Here is a 23,924-nt window from a genome sequence, read left to right as displayed (position 1 = left end):
TTGACAATGATGATTTAAAAACATGTTATAAAACAGTAATGGACTATTTTGTATGCAGTTGTGTAGATGTATTCACATGATCACAAAATTAGAAAATATAGCTGTTGTAAAAAATGCAATAATAGAAGTCTGAAATGACTTTAAAGGGGCACTATGTTGTTTTGGAGAATACATTCAAACCCAGGACTTTATTAATTACAATATGATATATGAATATATAATGAGGTAATAATAATATATTTATTTTTTCCATAAGTGAATAAACAAGTTGTTCTCAGAGGAAAATAAGGTCCCAGGAACACTGTTTGAAGCTAGAAAGCTGGCAGGGTCCGCCACATATAAACAAAGTAAAACAGTATGAAATTGTGTTGTCCTCTGAGGTCAGTTTGATTATTCGATTTATTCAGTCATGAAAACAAAGAGAGTTTGTTTATTTGTGCAGAGTGCAAATATGAATAATAATAATAAACATCAAATGTTCCACTTGTTCACATGTTTAAGAAGAGGGCATCGACTTTGTGTGTTGTGTAGCGCCCCCGTGTGGAGGCATGAACTAACTTGCAGCCTCCTCTTCACCTCCACGCTCACTCCTCCTCCTCCTCCAGCAGGAGGGAGCAGAGTCATTTGCCAGATGCGGAGTTTACGTGCTGTCGGAAATCCTAATAAAACACGGATACTATCGGCTGCTACTGTCAGGCAAGGATAAAAAGTTAAATACTCCTTTTGGCTGGTCATACAAGCTGTTTACCTGAAGTTAAGAGTACATTTTCATATATTTATATTTATCTTTTATAACGGGAAAAGTAGGAGGGACACTTGAAGGCAGCATTACTATTTTCTTTCCCATCCGCTTTGAAAATGTGCTTTTTATAATGTAAGCTATCCTCCAAACTCTCCCTTTGTTTCAGCTTAATAAGATTTTGCTTTTATTTTACAAGTAAGACACAACAAAACGAGGTCGCAAACAGTCTGTGGCTTCACGTCTTCAAAGTGTCCCGTGTTGTGTCCGGCCAGCTGCAGGCAGCGGGACCGCCCCGCACACATTGATTTGCTCTGCCCTGCTGTCCGTGCTCCGCAGCCCCTCTTGAGGGAGGAGAAGACAGATTAGTCCTTTGCTTTTACTGCGTTGTCATGTTTCACAACGAGTTCAGAGGCTCCGAGACCGCCTGACACCATCGTTTCATGGATGCGCGCAAAGCCTAGAGACTTTTTTTCTTCACCTCGCAACAACTTTTCTTCTCTCACCACACTCCTCTCCGGGCACTCTTATGTCGTTTTCATGGCTGAGCATTGTCTTCTGTAGAGTTTAAGAGTCTTTTCTTGGTGCAAGAAGAAGAAGAAGTCAAGATGCAGCTCCGGACGGTGCTTGACGTCAATGTAGTGGACGTGCAGAAGAGAAGGAATCCCTCCAAACATTATGTAAGTTTGTCTTCTTGTATTTGTGTTTGTGCTGTCATGTTGTTCAAGAAGCAGTAGTTAACTTTACAGATGTAACTTGGAGCATAGCCCTGCTCGCAGCTCTGTGGATGGCAGTGTGGGTCTGTGGATTTGCCTGCCTTGCAGTTTTATACAGACTATGGTGTTCACAGGATGGATCCCAGTGACCCTGGTGATCCTCTGAATTTTACTCTTTTGCCACCACGAGGTTGTGAAATGTGGATTAATGGACAACATTTGACCTGACTTTGGTTATGTTCTGACTTTGCATCCACAGTTTGCGCCGTTAAAGGTGCACTGTGTAGTTTTTGGGGAAGAGATTTTTATAATCTTAATTGACTGACTGAATAAACAAACTGACCTTAAAGGACAACATGATTTCACACTGTTTTACTTTGTTTACATGTGGCGGACCCTGCCACCTTTCTAGCTCCAAATAGTGTTCTGGGGACCTTATTTCCCTCTGAGAAAGCTTGTCATTCACTCATGGAAAAGATAAATACTTCTGATTTTGTATTATTACCTCATTAATATAGTATGAGTTTGAATTTGTTCTCGAAAACAACATAGTGCCCCTTTAAAGCCATTTACGACCTCTATTATTGTAGTTTTTACTACCGCTATAGTTTCTAGTGTTGTGATCATGTGAATACATCTACACAAGAGTCAGTATATTTTGGTTTATGTTGGTTTCTCAGCCAATGCTTGCAAAAGTAACGACATTTTCATCTGGATCAGCTTTATTATTTTGTTTTTTTTCCAAGTAGCTAACACTAGCATGCTAACATGTTAAAATAAGATGGTGAATGTGTTAATAAACTCAACATTACACCTGCTAAACAATAGCATTTGAGCATTCTGACATAAGTGTGATAGATAAATACTTTATTAATCCCTGAATGATTTATCGTGTCATAGCAGCAGTACACAAACATCCATGCAGTACAAAGAATTATGCAGAAGACCACATATATTAAGAGCACAAGTACTGACATAAGAGTAAAAGTAAAAGTAATGTGTAATGTACAGTAATGTTCTGCAGCTGACCAGCGGAGCTAATTGGCTAATATGGCCTGGAAACTAACATTAGCAGAGCACTTTCCCCCCTGAGAGTGATGGGGGAGCCATCACAAAATATAAATAATATATGTCTCCCTTTTTTCTCTCAATGGACACAGGAGAAGTGATTCACAGAGCAGATATGTACGCAGTAGCAGAAAAAACAACAAAAAACTAGCATGCAGTAATTCGAGTTAGACTAAATGAGATTTTGTGCAATGAACATAAATCAGCTTGTAGTAGTTTGATAGCCTGTACAGATGGAGTAGTTACAGCACACCCACATTGTTCCCTGGATGTAGTGAATCACTCATCTCTGCCGAGGCAGAGTAATGCCAACAAACCACTTGATTCAAACTGTTTCTGGTGATGGGCTATAAACAGGTGGAATTTGCGAGTAAAGAAACACATGTTGACATATGTAAAAGTAAAAGTCACTGCTGCTGGTGCTAGAACAAGAAGTTCATATAATTCACACTAAGGAGGACATGAAAGTGTGATGATTTCATGGCAATCCATCCAGCAGTTGGTGAGATATTGCAGTCTGGACCAAAGCACGGCTAAAAACGAACAACATTGTAATAAAAAGCATAGAAAAAGTCTCATTTTAAAATAGGCAAGACTTTATTGGATGGACTGCTGCACATTCTGCACAGAAATTCATTATGTCCAGAGGTTGAATGCTAGTGACTGTGTTAGGCCTCTGACGTTTCCTCTGGTGCCGTAATCAGGTCAAAATACTTCTGTGTCTGACTGAAAACCTGCAAATCTATCGACATTCCCATCAGGCTCATCTGTATTTAGTGCCAATTAGAGAATGTTAGCATGTTAACACGCTGAACTAACATGGTGACGGAGTAAAACCTTTGTCAAACATCAGCATTGTTAGCATTCTAATGTTAGCATGTGGCACAAAGCATTACTATGCCTCAACGCAGCCCTAATAGAGTTGTTAGCCGCGCTGTAGGCTCCTAGTCTTGTGTCACTGCAGGGTCTGGTCTTGGTGTTATCTTACTAACTCAACTAATCAAATCTGATGAGCCACGAGACGTGTCTCAGCGGGACTGCAAAAATCAATTAGTCCATCAGGTACAATTGGATTAATTAACCTGAGAGTTAGGATCAATTGCATCATCCATCTCCTGCTGAGGGAGCCTCCCCAAGGCCACTAAACACAGGGCACAGACTTTTTCCCCTGGGATGGAAGCTGGAGGTGAGGGTGGACTGGGAAGTCCCCACGAGGGAAGAAGAAGGAGGAAAAAAATAAAATCTCATTATCTATGAGCTAAGCAACTGAAAATGCTTATCCGGTTTGCGAGAGGAAAGAAGCAACCCTTTGTCTTTTGTCAACGCTGTTCAAGTGTGACTTCCTTCCAGGGACTCGTGGCACTGCGGCCAGATGCAGCATGGCAACTCATCCTTGTTTACATACATTGCCAGAGGAGCTTTTTTAGGAGAGCTGAGATCCAATGGGAAGTCTTCAGCTGTGTGCTTTACTGCACGAACACCCTCGTTAAATACAGATTTTTAGCTTAGCTCTGTCTGACCACAAGTCATTGTTACAAGTCCACACATAAAACATTCATTTGTTGCATTTACTTGTTTTAAATCTGCTGTTAGGAATAAAATCCTTTGGCATGAGGTATCAGGGATCTATTCCTGACACTACTCTAAGTCTTACATAAAAATTACACATTAATAACTCAAAATAATGTGTTAAACTTTTACAGCACAGAAGTTTTATCATCATGTTGAAACATTAACATGGTCCATGGCTCGTGTGGGATTCATCATGACCTCATACACCTTCACCTTGAGCCATGCTGTTGTCTATATCCAGAGTGTTTGACCGACCTGTCTGTATCTAATTAGCGAGCTGCTGGAGAACTCGTTCTGCCTCGCTGCACACTCTTTCCGTAATGAACTGTGTGCAGAATGAAGACTGCATTTCATACTAGTAACTGGTGTCCTTGCAGATTGCCACCATATGTGTAAATGCTGCTTTTGTAAACAGTCTGTGCCATGTGCTTAGATGGAAATGTATTGGACGCAGCCACCTGTTTCCGAAACCTCAGGACGCGAACAGTTGTTTGTTGGCCCTTTATTGTTGAGGCAAGTAGGGAATTTATTTTGGGAAAACGTCTGGCAAGAGTGTTTTGTTCAGTAAATGACTGATGCCTGCCAAGGAAATGATCCTGTATGAGTAAACACGTCTTCCTTTTCATATTTCCTGCTGATAGATGGAAGTACTGGAAGCTGTTGACATAATGGGAGCACTATTTGTCTTCTCAGACAGCAACTCAGGTGGACACTGCGAAAGTAAAATGCAAAGTTGGGAGTTTTACAAGTCGCTGAAATGCAACTTTGCAGCTTCTTGTAAAATTGAGACTTAAACTTTTAAAACCTGAAGTCACATTCAATCATCTGCACTCAAAAATTCATTGTAAATTGGTTTTATGATGTACTTGAAATGTATTGGCCCTCTCATTGACCCCTGATAGCTTTCCAATGTGTGATGGAAACAAATGAGCTTAATGAGTTTATCTGACCTTTGACGACCTCTTGAAGTTGAGCCAGGAGGGAGTGCACATTGTGTCATTAAGGCAGCTCAAGCTGGAGCGGTGACGGTACCGTGATGTCTCTGACAAAGTGACTCTGTTCCTAATGGGCCTCTTTGTGTTTGTGCTTGTCTTTCTCTCACTAGGTTTATCTCATCAACGTCACCTACTCAGACTCCACTTCTCATGTCGTCTACAGGAGATACAGCAAATTCTTCGACCTACAGGTACGTTATACCAGCAGATAAGCTACATAGTCCTACAGCCAGGTAATACAAGAGCAGCCTTAGATATCACCATGAATTTCCCCCAGTTATTTACTACTGAAATGTTGTGTTTGAATATTCAAATGAAGCACTATCTAGTGTAAAATGCACTGATTGCATACATTTCCAGAACAGAAAACTGAGCATTGGATCAAGCCAGGTTGAAAATTCTTGTTCTTGTTTGTTGACATATTAGAGTCAAGGATTTTAGGGAGGAAATTTGGGGTATTTCCTTTTTATCACAGCATAAATCAGAAAATACTGCCGACACCCACTAAAAAAGTCAATTTCCTTCATGGTTTAAGGAATAAAATGTGATATAAATCAGACTATAAATGATATATTTGAATAAACCTCTCTGTAAACACCTTTAGAATATAGATAGAAATAAAACTGTGAAGTTTGGTGTATGTAAGTGATATTGAAGTGGAGAATTCAGGCTCGCATTAGCATTAATCTGAGCTAAAGTACACACCTAAATATGTATTCTGGGTGTTTTCTTTCCACTAGTCTGGAAGAACATGTTATGGAAACAAAATGGCCCAAAATCTCAAGATTGTCCGGTGCATGTTTTCACCTGCCGTGTCCCCCGTTACATTGTGCTGTGAGAAAAGCCTGATCGTGTCTTCTGCATATCAAGCTCGGTGAGGTCAGTTTGACCTTTCGGTCACGTCTTTCTGTTCAGCTGCTGGAAGGCTCTAGGCTTTGTGAAAGGTCTCATTTAAGACTAGTGGAGCCTGCTTGCAAAAAGGGAAATAGGGGAAATCCAGTCAGCAGATGCAGGAAGAAAACATGACCTCAGTCAGTGTGTAGAATAAAACATGGGGCAAAGTTAAGCCTCAGGACTTTTTGGAGGGATCCAGTAGCCTCTGGTGAAATTTCTGCATTTCCTAAGAGCGATCCAAGTTTACATTTTGTTGTTTGTCACATCCAAGTAGCTCAAGCAACATTGTGGGCGGTTTAAACCTAAATTGGTGCATACCTTATCAAACATTTTGCTTGTAAGAGCTGTCTCTGGCTCGTCTCCGATAACCCCTCTCTGGCAGACTGCACTCTACAGCGCTGTGGTTTCGGTGGGCTGGCTGTGTTGAAGGCAGCAGAGGAAACCCTTTGTTCTCTGGTCTCTTGCTAATAGCCAGGAAAATTCTGCCCTGGTCTGTTTGATGGAAACAGAGCTTCTCTCCTGTCTCTGTAAACATTAGTCTTGTCCATAGATCCCTGCTGCCTGGGCGTGTTGGTCTGGCCACATTAATCCGTGAAGAACAACAGTCTGCAGCTGTCCATACAGAATGGGTGGGGATAGTGTGTTTTTTAGTTGTCCTTATATTGACACAGTCATATAGGTGAAAGATGAGGGAAACACTCTTACAGTTGCAGAATATGATTATTATAGTATTGGATTCAGCAGGTGTAAAAAAAAAAAAAACGACTAAAGCATCTTCTCCCTACCAGGCAAGAGTAGTGAGAAGATGCTTTTCTGGAAATTGGTTTAGCCAGTGAGACTTAGGATGTAGTTTAGGTAATTTGAGGAGCAATCCCTGAATGCTTTAGATAAAATAAGGAGGAAGCTGTGCTGAGGAAGGGGTCGGGGGTTGGGGTAATGAACAGTTTAGAGCCTTGGGTTGTAAGACTGAAAGGAAGATGCTTTCCCTTTGAAGTTTAGATAAAACAGCAATTTAACGGCTGCATGTCTTGTTATCAACAGTGATGATGGGCAATGACAGTCACTTTTGTAATGCCTGTATTAAAATAATTGGCAAGAAACTGAGCTTTTGTTTGTGAGTCCGCCATCTGACGCCTACAATCTTTCCTCATCTCTGCACAGTTCTCTGTCTTCGAAGCACAATCGCGTGTTTTATGTTCTCTGGAAGCTGACAGGGAAAAAATGCATTTGACACCCTCGGCCCTTGACTAATGTGGCCATGATCTCATCTGATAAGCATTAATTCATAATTCAGAAAAGCCAAGTAAGGTCACAGAACAAGTAACGCCTTTTAAACAGTGGCCGATCGTTCATTTTACGTTCAACATCAGTCGGCAGTGTGTAGCCGGTCATATAAAACCACTTGCCACAACAGGCAGCTTTGCTGTTTGTCTTTAAAGGGTGAAGTATCCATTTTCATTGCCTAAATGGACGTCCAAAAGTGCACTCAGTGGTAATGTTTCAAACCTCTCCAGTGCACTAAACATAACTCATAACTGCTCCTCTGGGAAGCAATTATCATAAATTATCAGGATCGCATCTCTGATTTTATCTGATTCCTTCTTTTCTGCTGACCTGAAGTGAAGAGTGCGCTTTTTAAGTCAAGCGCATTGATTTCTTGAAGACTTTTGTTTTCATGCTGATCACTGCAGAGCCTGAATTCCTCCAAATAGAGGGAAATGTCTTCAAACCACATATGTTTGACTCGAGCAGAGTTGGTCAGTGTGTCAAACGGTGTTTACCGTGAGAGAGCAGCGAGTGAGGGCTCCACACCCTTCGACCACAGAGCACACGGGTCACGGCATTCCACAGGGGGATTGTGGAGTGTGCGAGCTGGCCTGGTTTTCTTTCTGGATAGAAATGTCCCCAAAATCCCTTAGTCGTCAGTATTTTTGGATTGGAGAATTGGACCAGGGTCAGCACTACTCTGTCAGGATGATAATTTGTCTGGCCTACATTCCCGACATGAGAAAAGGACTTTAAGGAGGTTATTTTTCTCAAAGAGCTGTTTTCAAAGCTGGGCTACTTTGCAGGCATATGAGGGAAGTGAATCTAATGACTGAGAATAGTTGATGCAGCAGAACCAGAGACATCATCTTCTTTATTCCACGCATTCTTCTTACTGTTAGGTTGGAGATTTTGGTGCGTTATGCTAGTCGCGGCTATGACCGCAAGCCACTAGCCACTAGCCTCAAGCAAAGATGGGGCTACAGAGGCCCCCATTGTCAAATGGCATCACTTGAGGCAATTTATCGGACTTCTTGCAGCTCCCTCTGTAGCCACAAAAGGCTTTATACAACTTTAATATAAATAAACTGATAATAGCCAATTGAGCCCATGGGTTATATACTGTAGATGAATGATCCTCAGTACCAGAGAAGACATCAAAAGTACTTGTTTCCGATAATGATGACAATACAGCCTGTGTTACAACATGCAGGATAAAATGTGATTCCAAGTAAGTCCGAAACACTTCATGACCAAGAGGGCTGTTGCATCATAATCTCTTCTGCAGTAAACAACTGTCAAGCAGATGTCAAAACACAACCAAGAGATGGGATCAGATTGTTTTCCCACTCAAACATTCCTCCAAACTCCCCCTGTCTGAGATGCCTCTCAGAGCAGTGTCTTTGTCTGCTGCTCAGTGCAGTGTCTCTTTGTCTGCCCCCCCCTCCACACTCCTGCGAGTGCAATTAAGTTTAAATGCTTCAAATGATTATCATTACACTGCACAGAAGCTGTTTGGTCTCTCCTGTCACCATAATTCATGTCTACAATGTCATGATGCAAAAATAGGGATATGCATCATCACTGAGTGTTTATTGCCCTTTTCTTCCTCGGGCATTTATTCACAACACTGATTATCGAGTGTGTAAAAATACACTGGGAAACATCATTATGTCATAGCACCTGTTGCTACATGGACATGTTCATTTTCCCACTGAGAACATTCTTGGCTGACTCTGCAGCTTAATTTACAGAAGTATCCTGTGCAGAGGTTTGGAAAGAACTGGAGAAGGCAATTTTTGAAGAATTGTGTTTTGAATGCTGAATGTTGAACTGAAGCTAAACTGCACTGCCGGCTTAAAAAAGTATGGCAATACCCAAAATGCATGAAATTACTGGAATCATATCGCAAAATGAACCACTGGACTCTGAATTTTTATGAAAAATGTATAGCCACGCAATAGATCACCATTGTTTTTTGGCTTGTTTGTGATGCATATCTACCAGCCACTTGCATGTATACAGCATTTGGCTGGTAACTGGTGTTAATCTTGAGCCATGTGTGGAATATTTTAAGGTTTGTTGAAAAGCTGATGCTAAACTGCATTGCTGGCTTCTAATTGAGGGAGTATGAAGAGTTGGACAAGTAGGGAGGGGTTTAATTAGTATTAAAAGTTAAATAAAACTCATGCACCAAAGATGTGGAACATTATAAGTTTTAAATCAAGTTTATAGTAAAAGTATGATTGAGTAGATGATAATTGAAAATAGTATGAAAAGTAGGAAAAATGCGAGCTAAACTGCATTTCATTGCTAATGGCTGGACGCTAAACTGCATAGCTGGCTTAACTTTGTATTTAGAAGTAGCTGAGGGAGAATGAAGAGTTGGAAAATGTCTAAATGGTATGCTAAGAAAAATAAGAAAGAAAAGTAACTGCTGGAATGTCCTAATTGAGATGAATGTATTGATATTTGAATGAAGTTTCTACGTTGAAGAATGTGGAAAGTGTGAGTGCCAAAATCACGTCGGACTAAAAAGAATTTTGTACGTAGATGATGAATACATGTTGTAAAAGCCTCCAGCAGTCACACTAAATCGTGTAAAAACAGCATTTTAGGTCCCTGAAGCCTCTAAATTAGAGGTTTATGAAATGTGAGAAATGTTTTCCCTCAGTCTTTGGTTCCAAGTTGTTCGTCTGTTGCCATAGGAACAGCTTTCACACCTGTCCTGAGTGTATCCAGGCAGGTCCCGGGAGGGTGAGGTCATCATTGCTTCTGGATGAGGAGCCTCTGTGTCGGCCGAGGTGGTTTTCTGAAGGTGTTGAGTGAGCACTCCCATCTTAGAGGGAGTATACGTCTCGGTCCAGCTGGGAGGCTGATAACATGATGAGCGTGCAGCTCAGTGTGTCATATAAACAGTACAGTTGCCAAATGCACTGTTTCACAAACTGGGATTTTTGGAAATTACAGCCCTCGCTATAAAACTGTATTATTGCCATAGTATTCTAAAGAAAAACAGTCTGGTTTGTATATATATTTAATGCCCTGCCTTTTCAGTTATAGGAGCCGAAAAACTCTGTGTTGTGCATGTTTAAGTGCAGGTGCGGTTAACCAGGGCCAGTCGTTATACTCAGCCCTTTTGCTTTGCCCTTAAACCACAATAATGACAGTTGTCCTTTTCAAAAGAAACCATTTCTTGTTAGCTGTCTATATTTCGGAGGAGTGGGGAAATGCCATGCCCTGCGAGAAATTTAGAGGTTCAGCAAAAGTCGTCAGATGAGTGCAGAAAAGAACAAACCACGACTGGAGAAACCAAACCACCTCTCACTGGAGAAGTCCCACAAACAACTCCTGCAGGCCCCAGACACAGTGGATCCAACTATACACTCCAAGCCTGATTCTTGTTAGTCCACCTGGTTGTTTTTGGCTTAGTTTGGACCAAGACTACTCCTCCTACCAATTGAGTGTGCTTCAGCTTTTTACGCTTACAGCCTCTGCTGTTTCACAAAGCACATCTGGAACAAGGCAAGGCAGAACGAACAAAGGCGGGGCTACGTGTGGATTTCCAGCTCGCTGTTTCTGTAGGATGCTCTGACGTGCGTCCGTGGTATTGCTGTGATTTATTCAAAGAGGAAACTAGAAACTCTTGTACGTGATACAGCGCGCCGCACACTTAACACATTTGCAATATGTATTTTTCAGGACTCAACAAAACATACTCATGCATCATTCACAACACACGGGACAGATGCACACATTCATGTATATCTGAGCAGACACATGCTGAAACACTTACAAACAGCTACGCTTTGCGGGAAATAGTTGCATGCTGTCATGATAAAAGACTTAACACAGCATCTATTTTTTCTGACTGTTTCAAACTATATCTCTCAAAAGATTGATCCTTTGCTAATATCAAAGTGTTAATTATCTCCTCTCATGTCTTTTTGAGCTCCTCAAGTGGAACTTGCGTTTGATTTTTTTTTCCAGAGAAGTGTGGGTGATGTAACCCTGTCCGCTGCCCCAGAGATCAAAGCCAAACTGTTTGTAGTTGCACGACACAGTAGCTTTTCAGACGGTATGCAATTACAGCCCGTGTTGAGCTCATCTACCGTAACAAGGAGGTTGACTGTTCCTGGAGAGTTTTTGGTGTCTACTCTCATCTCAGATTCCTCCACTTTCAACTTTGGACTGATAAACTTGTGGTAGATAGAAGGCAGTTCATGTGGTTTAGTTACGAGTTAATGATTGCTGGCAATTGTATTGGCGTGTGTCTTTTTTGTGGCAACCGTAAAGGCATGTTTTGGATTTTTCTCTGTACAACTCACGTCTTTTGCTTTCCTTCTCACACTTGCAGATGCGAATTCTTGACAAATTCCCTATTGAAGGAGGACAGAAAGACCCCAAAAAGAGGATTATTCCTTTTTTGCCAGGTGATAAACACAACAACAATGCACAACACACCCTGATATGAACCCAGATAGCACGAGAAAAAGAAAGTCTTTCAGACATTTTCATGAACAACAGATATTTGTTAATGCTCCTACAGACTCCATAGCGTTGCCCACCGCATTTCATTGTTTTATTAACTGCCATACTCCACCCAGGCCAAATCTATTTGAGGTCTGCAATAGCAGTGGGAGGCTAGCAGGGAGGGATTTGTCTAATCTGATAAACTCATTGTAGGCCAGAGCAGAGGAGAGCAGTGAAGAGATCCTTTGTTTGACAAGCCGTACTGCTCGAGCCTGACCTGTGCTGTTTTGATCTCTCTGAAAGCCCAACATGGGGTGAACTGTATTCCCTTACACACAGCAAACAACATGCACAATTTCACTGTTTAGTGGCCTTTTCGTGACGATAAGCAGGAAGTCTCCAAGAGTTATAAAGTGAGAACTGATAGAGGGGAAGAGCAGCTTTTCACAGCTGCTCTCATTACTTTATAGATCAGAGCAGCCTTTTGAGTTCTTCTGTGTCTTTTAAGCTTTTATTATTAAAGATTTTAAACTTGTACTCGATGTAGAATACTTTCTGTCAGTATGTAAGTCATCTGAAGGGAAACACGCTTACCTTGTACAGCTGGACAACATCTGAATTACTTATTTGTGATGTAAACAGTATGTATCCCAAGTAGCTGTACTAAATACTGATGTATTTACTTACAATAAAACAAAATATTCTCCTCCATTATGTATACATCCAGGATTTCAATAGAAGAAATGAATACATTGACATTTCCAAGTACACATAAATACAGTACATACACATACTAAAGGAGAAAAGTTACAAAAAGGTTAACAAGAAAAAACCCCTCAAAAGAAGGGGTTTTGAGGGGAGACTGAGCATGAGTAAAAGAAATTGCAAACACCAGTATTTGGTTTCATCACTACATTCAAAGATGGTGTGAAAATATATATAAAATATACCGAATCATCGATTTATACAAAGATGGAGGACGCGTCTCCACTTCCTCCCACTGTACAAAAACGAAGCCAAAATATCCTTGATACAAGTGCTGCCATCTTGTGCTGGCGATGTCATTTGGAGCCAGAGGCTGCACAGTATTGATCGGGTGGTGGAGCCGTGGTATCGAATTCCCAACGATAACAATTTGTAGCAATTTACATAAACTAACAACCGGCCTCCAGCACAACACAGAAGCTGCACAGAGCCCCTTTAAATGACAGACACCATCTTGTACATGTACTTTGAGCTTTTAGTTTGGCCTGTGTCCCTGAGATGTTTTGGCTTCTCTTTTGAGGAGCTGTCATGTCATCCATCTTTTTTATACAGTCAGTAAGGAGGGAGGGATCTGCCTTTTAATAAGCATGTTGATTTATCTGACATCTTAAGTTGTATTTTGAATGTTTTTTGGAGATGTATGTAAAACTGACAGTCCTGTGTTTTTTCCTCAGGTAAAGTCTTGTTTCGCCGAAGTCACATAAGAGACGTAGCTGTTAGGAGGCTGAAGCACCTGGACAATTACTGCAAAGTAAGACCGAGGCTGTATCAGTTTGTCTACTGTTAACGCAGAACATGTCATCATCTAGGACAGTAAATGTTGACTACTCATTTTCTGGTTTATTTGCGGCTTGGAAGATAACTTCATCTGTGTCAATCCTCTACTCCCTGACCATCTGAAACAGCATTTCCAAGGCAGGCCCCCGACATTTATCTCCCCCCACCAGCCTCAACAGGAAAGCAACTGCTCTATCTGCACTGGTCATTTCCTGTCACCAATGTAAATAGGCAGCCTATAAAGGAAACGAGGGAAACGGGGGCACGCAGGGGTAAAACAGAATCTAAAGAACAACAATGAATCAGCACACTCATGAGTGCAGATGGCTAACTGACCCTCTTACATTCGGTAGGTCAGCGGAGGGAATGTGGGGCAGGTGCGTTGCCAAGTGTGGCAGCGGTTTTCATTTAAAGGAACTAAATAAGATTTGCGGTGAAGGCAAGAAGCTTAAAGACAACAGAACTAGATCTCTTTTTAATATGTTCCTATAAGGATGCCTTTTCTGATTCTAGTGCGGTCTTATTTTGAATATCTAGCTGACACGGGCGGTTGTTTCACTACATCGACTCTGTGTTTTCCTTTGTTTTAACCCTCTGGGCTCAGAGCCTTCTTCCTTCCCCTCCACACCCTCCACATCTCCGCCTGCTCTTCCCATCTGACTGACTCAATGACTAAGTGTTGTAAACTGGTTACTCACTGCCATTCAAAAACCAAACTACAGCCCTTTTAAAAATACATGCAACCTTTTAAATATGTGCTTTTGTTGCTGCCAGTAGCTTTATCCCTCCCTTCTTCCCCGCAGGCTCTGATGAAGCTTCCGTCCCACATTTCCCAAAGCGATGAGGTCCTTAAGTTCTTCGAGACCAAGTTAGAAGACCTCAACCCTCCCACAGAGTGAGTAACAATTCCTCCATACGTAAATCACAAGCTATCAATGAGCATTAGCATCATCTCTTTTATATGAACTGTTAGATACCAAACACACCCCTCTGGAAAGACAGTGTGTGAGTGTGTGTGGTTCAGCAGCTGGGACGAATGCCTTTCACCCGCTCTGACCCATCTTGATCCGGAGGCTTTGCCGTGTCTCAGGGTTGATTGATGGACGCTGGTTGAGAGCCACTGTGTTTTATTAATAATGATTTCTGGGAGGTGACACCTGATCCCAAAACGAATGCGCAAGGATCAGCGGTGTCACGAGGGTGCGTCTGAGTTCAAGTCTCGGACCAGATAAAGCTCTCAGGCTACTCATTCGTCTTACTCAGTTCAAAGTCAGTGTGGGAGTAATTACAGACTGGCCGCTGGATTACTTATTGTTAGAAATCTTTTTCTTTCCTTTTGATTTATGTGCAGTTGTCTGTGAGACTATTTTCTTCCAGCTAAGATATGAATTTAAACTCATCAGATGTTGTTTGAGCGAGAAAACCTCTTGAAGGGTCTCTCCTCTACCGCCAGATCTTCCACCTCTAACCCCGCCGCCCATACATGTTAATCCCACTTCAAAGTGAGGTCCTCCTCCAGTCTCGGAGACGGCTGAGTGCAGCTTAAATTGAGAGGTTGAGATTGTCTAAAAGCCACCCAAGTGCTGACTCCACTCCTGGGGAATCATGAAAAGACTTTTAGGATGTAATTCTGTTGTTTTTCATATGGTCACAAGATCACAGAAAGAGGTCTTACAACTAGAGGAAGGATTTATTGTCAGTATTAAAGGTACAGTATGTAAGATGTGATTTTGGTTGAAAACATAAAAAAACAACTGAAAGTTAGGTTGAATCCAACCTGTGGTCCTTTCCTCTATGTCATCCCATTTCCTGTCATCTCTCTGATAATAAAGCCATAAAAAGTCAAAAAAAAAAAAAAAATGTTTAAATGAGGGCGGATCATTTAATAGATCAATTAGAATAAAATAGAGTTATGTCAAATAGTCAAAAGTAAAATAATTGAATGTGATTAAAACATATTTTAAACATTTACAGTTGATTTGAACAAGGTGCTGTTTCCTAACTCATGGAACATAAAGCAACCATGAAACTGTATTTCTACGTATTTTAGGAGCTGTTTCATCACATTTTGGGTAAATTCAGGAAGCAAGGTTGTTTGTTAAGCCCTCATCTGCTACCGCCATCTAATGGACAACAGATGTCACTGCACAGATTTAAAAATTAATGGATGTGATGTCTTGCCAACCACATGAGGGAGCCCTGCTATAGGCTGCAAGTATCACATTACACTGATACTCTGGGGTTGTTGCTGAGGGAGTATATGTGGGTGTTTGTGATGATTGTGCTCTGTGCTGTTTTTCATAACAACAGTTTATATACACAGAAGCAAGTGTCCTGATTGGCCTATTTAGATTTATGTTGAATAAACTTTGGTTAGATAGTGTTTACAAGGAAGATATATCCAACTACTTCTTTTCTCTATGTGGAAAGTTCTTCTCTTGTGATCCCACAAGTGTAGAAACATCAGCATCAACGGGGGGATAACTTAATATTTCTCAGACACCTGATTGTCTGAAGTGAACTGAAATTGCACATATAAAAAAAAGCTTTTATAATGGATTTTGATTCTTTCTGGCCTCAGATCCTTCAGATAAAAGTGATGTTCACTTCAAACTTCAAATAACGACGTCCTCTCTTAAAGTAGTTTACAAGGATTAAAGGCTTAATGTCAATAAAAATGGAAAAATGGAACTAAGGAGAAACAAATTAAGACCGATAGACATTATAAAACATTTGGATATTAAAACCATGTTTTTCATAGTTTTATTTCCTTGGGTCAGTACTTAGGATGGCAGTTTATGATCGAGTACATGCAGGGAAAGATTGAATTATAGACGTTAGATTTCCTTGATGATAATAAATGCCATGTGGCCGGATATTAAATTACATAAATTAAAAGTTTTAGTCATCAGTCATTCTTTCAACACTGCAGTGTTAGTTTGGCTATTATGCAGATTTGAAACTGGGTGTGTGGTTCGTTCGCAACAAGATACAGTAAGGTGATTCTCAAGGTGATGCTTCTTATATTTTTGACATCATGTTTTGCAGAGATAATACGAGCCATCAGTGCCAGTCCTTGTTTTTGCTGGTCCACTGTTTTTGGCTGCAGTGTGACTCCTTTGAACTTTATTTTTAGAGTGGAAACAGGACGTTACACTTTGTTAATCCCCATGGGGAAATTTGTCCTCTGAATTGGATCCATTTGAGCTATTTAGGAAGAGTGTGCAGCGCCTGGAGACCATCTGCAGCTCTAAAGCCAGCAACTTGGTCAAAGGCAATGGCACGATTATGAATAATTCAAAAAAACATATGCATATATCCATCATCTCCATAGCAGCATTTTACACATCTGAAGTTGAATCACCACCGCTCATGTTTATCTATTCATCTGTTTAGATTTTGTTCTTGTTGATGGGCCTCTTCCTCCTGCTGCTGCTTTGGTTTGTGCAGTTGTACTGTGGCCTAACAGACTGTAGCTCGACATCCAGACTTAGGAGGCTGGACATATGGTGCCCCGCGGCGAGCGTACTGACTCAGCATACAAAAAAACAAAGATTAAGACCTCGACCCACAGAGGAAAATGTACCTCTCCTAAAGAAAAACTCATACTTCCTGGACTGTTCCTCCAGTGCAGACATCCAAATCAAAGCCATGGAGGCTGAGCGTACCCCTTCAAGGCATAATATATAACATTTCCGCATTAAAATGTCTAAAATTGTCTCGACCTTCGTTATATATTTTGAAGTAAATTAAGTGTAATTAAGTCATCCCAAATGTTTTCAACGATGCTCAAAACCACAGAAATTAATTATAAAAACTAATTATAAAATATTAATAAAACCACTTTCAGTGATGTGCCATTCGAGGAGTGCTCTACTGTGACAGAAATAAATAAAGAACGACGACAAATGACGTTAGATACGAGAGCAAATGTCTTTCTAAAGCAAAGCGGTCCATGAGTAATGCGAGAGGTGGGTAAGGGGATATCAGAAGGGATGATATTATAGCCTACAGTTGGTGATGTTACACTGTCGGGTCCAACAGAGGATGAAACCAGACTGAGACCTGAATAAAGAGCCTGAGGGAGCTGCTGCAGTCAGAGAATTTTCCTCATAACTGTTGGACTGAATACGTCGGCCGTGTGGAAATACGCCAATATAAATGATCACATCTAAAAAAAACCTCTCAGTTAATTGGCAAGCCAGGATGATTATGATGATTTGGTGAATAGAATATTAATTTTGCAGCAAGCTTGTCTCAGTAACGTATTTTATTTTTAGTCAATTTCAGGATCAATTTTAAATTCTAAATTTATTCAGATTGAGGCGATGTGATTTTATCTCAAATTAATGTCTGGACCGCTGAAGAATTCAGTTCTTACCCAAGAGAAGTTTTAATATGATAACACTGGCAAATGTGACTTTTAAATCATTCCTACGTGCCACATGAGATCAAATCTCTTGAGAACAAGTGGTTCTTGCATGAATTAATGTCTGTCTGCACTCCACCAGGCAGCATCTTCTTGTACACTATAGCTGTTAAACGCTCCGGTAGTTTTTTAACAATGCTTTTATGAGCCTTTGTATCACATAACTGGATTCCATGTTAACTGCTACACACCCTGTAGACTTGTCGAGAACAAGAAAAGCAGGGGATCGGTTGTGTCACTGAGCTGAACCAGACGGCAATGTTGACATAAAAAAATCCATGACAGCTTAGGCTCTGCAGTTTAAGATAAAAAAAAGGGAATCTAATCAGCTCGCAGGAAAAAGGAATAACCACCATGCGGTACGACTTTGGAGATCAAAATGTCATCCATTTCAGTCCAGGGGTCAAAGGGCTCTTTCCTGTGCTTGTGGCAACATGAAGAAGAAGAAGAATTACGGCTTTTTCTCTTCATCATATTTCCGTGAAGGAAGGCACAGCACATTTGATCGTGCAAGACACATGAGTCTTCAGCATGAAATCCATTTATGTGATTGGAGGCCCAGTGTGAAGGATTTAGTGGCATCTACAGGTGAGGTTGCAGATTGCAATCAACTAAACATCACTCATCTCTAACGAAAGCGAAAAGCCGCTGATTGGTTTGTCTGTTTCGGGTTTACTGTAGAAAAATGGCAGCCCGCCGCTCATTCTGTAGATAGAAAGGGCTCATTTCATGGTAACGTTAAAAAATTTTTTGATTATACACAAATGAAAACATTACCGTAGTTCGTAGACGGTCACAGAGGCTGTCAGAGTAAAGACGGTCTGAAGATCTCAGTAAAGTGCCTGTGACAAGATGTCTCACTTCTGTAGCTTCAATTCAAAACATAGGTTCATGCTTCTGGTATAGAGCCTGTGGTGAAAATACATTGCCTCAGTTGTGCTGTGCACACATTATAATACACCTACCTTGTGCTCCTTTCGTATGTATGTAAACAGATACACACACTTGACTGTGGACAACGTTGCACTGACTTATCTTCATCTCCTGGAGATTTACTGCTGCCATTTATGGCAAAAACAGGTCAATCACCACATTTTAGACTTGGTTTTTGGCGTAGGCTACATCATAAGATGTCTAACCAAGTAACCTGCGCCAAAAACCAAGTCTAAAATGTGGTGATTGACCTGTTTTTGTCCACAAATGGGAGGTGAGTCCCCACATTATCAATGTGTAAACACAATATGATTTAAAAAATTGGTATTTTGATTTATTTGACAGAAAAATAAGTATTTTCTTTATCGCAGAATGCTCAAATTTACATCATTATTTCACCACAAGGGAAAATATTAATGATTCAAACTGACATTCTTTCAACCTGACATCACTGAGTAATCATGACCGAGCTTTGCTGGAGGTTTTGGCCCAGGTGCGTGAGTTTACTGTGCTTTTGTAAGGCTCTGAATGAGGCAGCATCATTACCTTTGTTAACCCTCAGAGCTCCAAGCGGTTTCTTGGTTTTTAGCTCCTGCCACATTTTTTTTTAATGATTATTTAACAAAAAACAGACTTCATATGCACATTTTTCAACGTGCCCACAAGTGTTATGATAAATAACAAAAAACTCCACATACTATATGTATTGAGCTACTTACATTTTTACTTGCAAACACAACAACTCTTAACTGCTGCATCTCTTCAACCCTCTGCTCCATCATAATGATTTCCTGTTCATCGACGTCGACCCGTCGACCCCTGAGCTGGAGGTGACTCCCGCTGAGGTTAATCTCGGGTCAGGCAGGAGTGTCTGTGTAATGTATACATGCAGCAGGGCAGACACTTCAGTCCTCTGGCTTGGCTGAGAAATGTGAGCAAAGGACTGATGTCTCACACATTCCATTTCTAATAGGCCCACCTACAAAGAGCGAGCTGCAAACAGATGGTTGTTCTCAACTCGAGCTTAGGATGGACTCTCACGGGCTCGGATATTTAATGGTGTGTTCAGCCCATGCTGTTTATGTCTATATACTGTATGTGCATCTCCTGGCATGGGCGTGCACGTAATGAAACCAAAGCTGTATGACATGTAAAGACTACCTCACCGCTTTCTGTTGTTCATGAAAGGTTAACATGTACGCAGGCGCAAAGTCTTTAAGCATTTAATAGTGTTTGGATATATTCTCGCTCTCCTTGCCTTCCCCTCAACTATTAGATTTTTACTGGTGATAGGAGGAGAGCGCACAGAGCCAGAGTTGTGCGCTCACTCTCCTCCTGGGAAGAATATTATTCCAGCTCTGTGCTAAGGGGTCACGAGCCAGCAGGGCAGGTCAAGCATCTTTATCCCAATCGTTTCTCCCCAACCCTCTGTAGTGCTTCTCTCAGTTTCATCTCCACCCTGCAGGATTTTAATAAAATAAACACAGGATGCTTCATGAAATACTTTAGTGTAATGTATAATATGTGTTACATTGACTTTATCTCACATGATGTCTTGATGTGAGCAGAATCTGAATCCTTGACCATAAACACGCAGTGATTTATCTGTACGTTTATGCCACATAACTTACGTACTCATTCGCCCTGCTTGCGTTTCCACTAACCACTTCCACTCCAGCTAACAAACTATCTATAATGTTTTATTCCCAAACTTCCACTAGATCCATTTCAGTAGCATATTTAGTGCAAAGCTCCATATACCATAATTAAACAGTAAGAAAATGTCAAACAACTGAGATCGTGGATGCTTTTTCATGCTTTTATCGACATCTAAGCCCGCCCTAGAGCCTACGACAGCCAATGGGTGATCGTGTAGACAAGTGGCCCACTCTGTCTTCTTTCTCTTCTCTCCTGAGCCACTTTCACGCCAGCGTCTGGATGATTGATGCATCATGTAGCCAATGAGATTTCAAATCCGGCAAAATACAGTCTAGATCAGTTTTTAAAGCTATAAACTTGGAAATGATGCACGTTTATGTAGTTTTATGCATTTTTCTCTTGGAGTAGCACTTGTTTTTGACTATTTTAGGTGCATAAAATTTGTGTAAATAAAGAAATAAATAACTAGAATGACTTTTTTGCCCATGTGAGGTTACAAACTGGAATTTGTTTTGCCAGGCGCTTGAATATTTCCTCAGAAAAACTTGCGTTCAGTGTCCATTTTCAGTGATGTTGTTATCTAATTTGAACTTGGACCATGTTTTACTATATGATGTGGATCCATTGTGTTTCCCAGCTGTGAGGGCAGTTAGGTCGTCTGCGGGCTTATTTTTGCATTAAGAAATGTGGGCGAGAAAAAATAAATAATTCAGTGTGTTCAAACTCCTATAGATTGGTGCCAGAAAACACTCACAGAGCTTCTGACAACTTGGGAACAAAATCAGCTCATAACCTTTCCAAAGAGCCCAAAACCATGCCTGTACTCTAAACAACAGCTTTGAATTTTACTTTGGGCTGGACGGGGATAAGCGTTTAGGATAAATTTACATACATTCGGAGGAAAAAGAAAAGGTTAAAGTTATCTCCAGTGACACTTTGTGCATCATCTGCTTACTTTTTAATTGGCTACAACTCTATTTACGTTGGCTCGGCATTAATGTTTAAAATTATCTGCCCATCATATATTACAATAAGTTAGAACATTGCTTTAAGATCCAATATAAACACTGTTTCTACTGTCCAACAATCCAATTTCATAGTGCCTTCACGGGTGAATTTGTTGTTTTATTTCCAAATTAAGCACGGATATCATTTATGTTTTTAATGAAGCTGAACCGAGCTGTAAGCTATTACATGTGTGATTGGAAATGTCTCCAAACTCGCATTTGTTCATACATCTGGAAACAGAGGAGCCTCACGCCAAAAATGACTTTATCTGAAGTAACAGAGGAATTCTGTTATTAGTCAAAAATGTTTTGATTAAGCCAGAAGTGTTTGGAGGGTAATCCTATCATCGTGCTCCTCCTCTAGAAGCAAAACTTTTAACGTGAAGCGGCTTCTTTTGTGCTGCAGTTTACAATATCCTGCTTTTTCAAGTGTAATCGATAAAACACAAAGGGTCAATGACCAGCCTGTAACCTCGTCACCAAACGTTGGACAAGATTTATCCAAGCATGCACTCCATGTCCATAACTGGCCGTGGCTGCAGTCCTGCTGCTGGCCTCTCCAGAGAGCCCGGTGTCTGCTCCCATCTGCGTCAAACGTCAGCCTCTCCTCAGCGGGCTCTCTCTGCAGCTCAGCTAATCTGAACGAGGACGTGAAGCCAGCCCAAAATGTGCAACAAGCTACGAGCCACACAAACACATGCGGGCACAGATTCTGTCGTGAAATCTTTACGCATCCTCGCGGTATAATCTCATCAAACTGGATTAAGTTATTACGTGAAGCATCATCACTTATGTTCCTGCGTTATAGTAAATGAAGCATGAGCTCACAAATTGAGCCGACAACACTTTAATGAATGAGTTTAAATGTATTCACCCTGTGTTCATCGCACCATTTTTTGTTTGTTTTTGCTTCTAAATGATTAATTTCTGTCTGAATGAAGTAAAAGCGTCATATTTTCTCGGGGCTGAACAGATGCATCAACAGCGACAGGTTTACAATCATGCAAATGATCAGTTCCAGTCTAGAAAGCAAGAAAGGAAGCGCACACAGACGCGTACAGTAAGTGCACACAGTCAATGGCAGACTGCTGCTCTGTGACCCCGATGAGCATGAAGGCACAGAGCGGGTTCATTCACGCTGATGCTCGTCCTTTCAGCGTTTTGTCGCATAACAGAAAAGACGCTTTCACATCTAAACATGAATGGGATTTGTCAAGGGGGATATGATACTGTTGTCAAGTAAATAAACGCTGTTCTGTCACACAGAGGCAGCTGCGTAGCCTCTCAGATACACCATTCGAACAGAGCAGTGGGAGTATATTGGCTAAAATATCTGATGATCTGTTTCGTTACTGTCCTTGACACACTTACACACCCGTACAGTATGTTGTATCCCACCCCGTCTCCCTCCCTCTGCCCACGGGTCAAGTTCTGCACGCATTCTCAATGAGGGCTTGGCTGATGCGTCTGTGCCAGCTACATTTGGATGGTCCCATGCAGAGATTCAGCTGTAACCAGTTACCGGATTGATCAAGTCGTATTAATGCTCTGACTTCTCCTGCACTCACACTCGTACTGACCATGCTTCTCTGGTGTTGTTTCTTTTGCAGAGACTGTGGAGGCTCTGGCAAACGGAAATCAGGTAAGGATCTGAAATGTCTTTACAGCCGTCTGTCGACAGAGTCCGTATTTACTGCTTACTTGAATGATTAATGTGGTGTTGATTTGTATCACCGTTCATCATTGTTTTTTTTAAATATGTTCTTAAACTTCACAGGGGAATGAACTCCACTGTTTACACACATTAAAGTCTCTTTACGGGTCTTGGGGAGTACTACTGCCAGTCTTGCAAATCTTTTTTGGCTCCAGAGGGAGCTGCGTCATGTCTGAAAAATTGCCTGAGGTCATAGCGGCTATTGTGATAATCGATTAGTGGTTTCAGTTATTTTTCAAGCAAAAAATGCCAAGAATTCTCCAGTTTCAGCTTCACCTGAAATGAGAAGATGTGGAGCTTATCTTTGCCACATCTGCCAGTTTTTCACAGTACTCTTTTTCTCATCAGGTAATCAATACTCAAGAAAAGATTTATCAGTAATAGGGTCAAACCAATCGCCTGGATTGAGTCCGACAAGTTTGTGTATGTCAGCCCTGTCTCGCAGTTATTCCCATGGTTACAGCTTGTCTGTTTACCCTGATTACAGACATGTGCGGTGTAGATGTTTATGAAAAGACATTGTTCTACACACCTGGATATAAAACAAACACACAAACAAACACATTTCTAAATTTTTGTTCGAACACGTCAGAGTTGGGTATCCGTGCTCTTGTGGGAATCACAGAGTAACTCACGATACGAGTCTATCACAAAAGGCTGCCCACAGTAACGATAATATCACGATACAGCGATTCTGTGATAAACTGCAAGACAGTCATCTAACGATACCACGAGGAGTCGTAAAGTAGTGACTCTGGTCCGTTTAGAGCGCCTGAATGTTTGAAAATATCGACATTTGGTTCAGTTCCTGAAAATGGGCTAACGATTATTTATATTGTCAATTAATCTGTTGATTGTGTTCTCAATTAATCAATTAATTATTTGGTTTGTCAGAAAATGGAGAAAAATGTTGATCA

The 23,924-nt window shown here is 41.0% G+C and overlaps 1 protein-coding gene across 1 annotated transcript in view; it reads left to right on the top strand.

Annotated features, from left to right (window-relative positions):
• Window positions 1–1,140: 1,140 nt before the first annotated feature.
• Window positions 1,141–23,924, top strand: part of LOC141009892 (SH3 and PX domain-containing protein 2A-like) — a 55,588-nt gene continuing 32,804 nt past the window's right edge. The window contains exons 1-6 of the mRNA XM_073482633.1: window positions 1,141–1,419; window positions 5,201–5,281; window positions 11,608–11,683; window positions 13,163–13,239; window positions 14,069–14,160; window positions 22,904–22,935. Coding sequence (XP_073338734.1) covers window positions 1,348–1,419; window positions 5,201–5,281; window positions 11,608–11,683; window positions 13,163–13,239; window positions 14,069–14,160; window positions 22,904–22,935 — 430 coding nt within the window. The 5' untranslated portion in view covers window positions 1,141–1,347. The remainder of the gene's footprint in view (window positions 1,420–5,200; window positions 5,282–11,607; window positions 11,684–13,162; window positions 13,240–14,068; window positions 14,161–22,903; window positions 22,936–23,924) is intronic.

Source organism: Pagrus major, chromosome 15 (genome assembly GCF_040436345.1).
Source record: "Pagrus major chromosome 15, Pma_NU_1.0".
NCBI classification, from domain to species: domain Eukaryota; kingdom Metazoa; phylum Chordata; class Actinopteri; order Spariformes; family Sparidae; genus Pagrus; species Pagrus major.
Note: the sequence above shows the minus strand (reverse complement) of the source record. Positions and strands in the feature narration are given on the sequence as shown.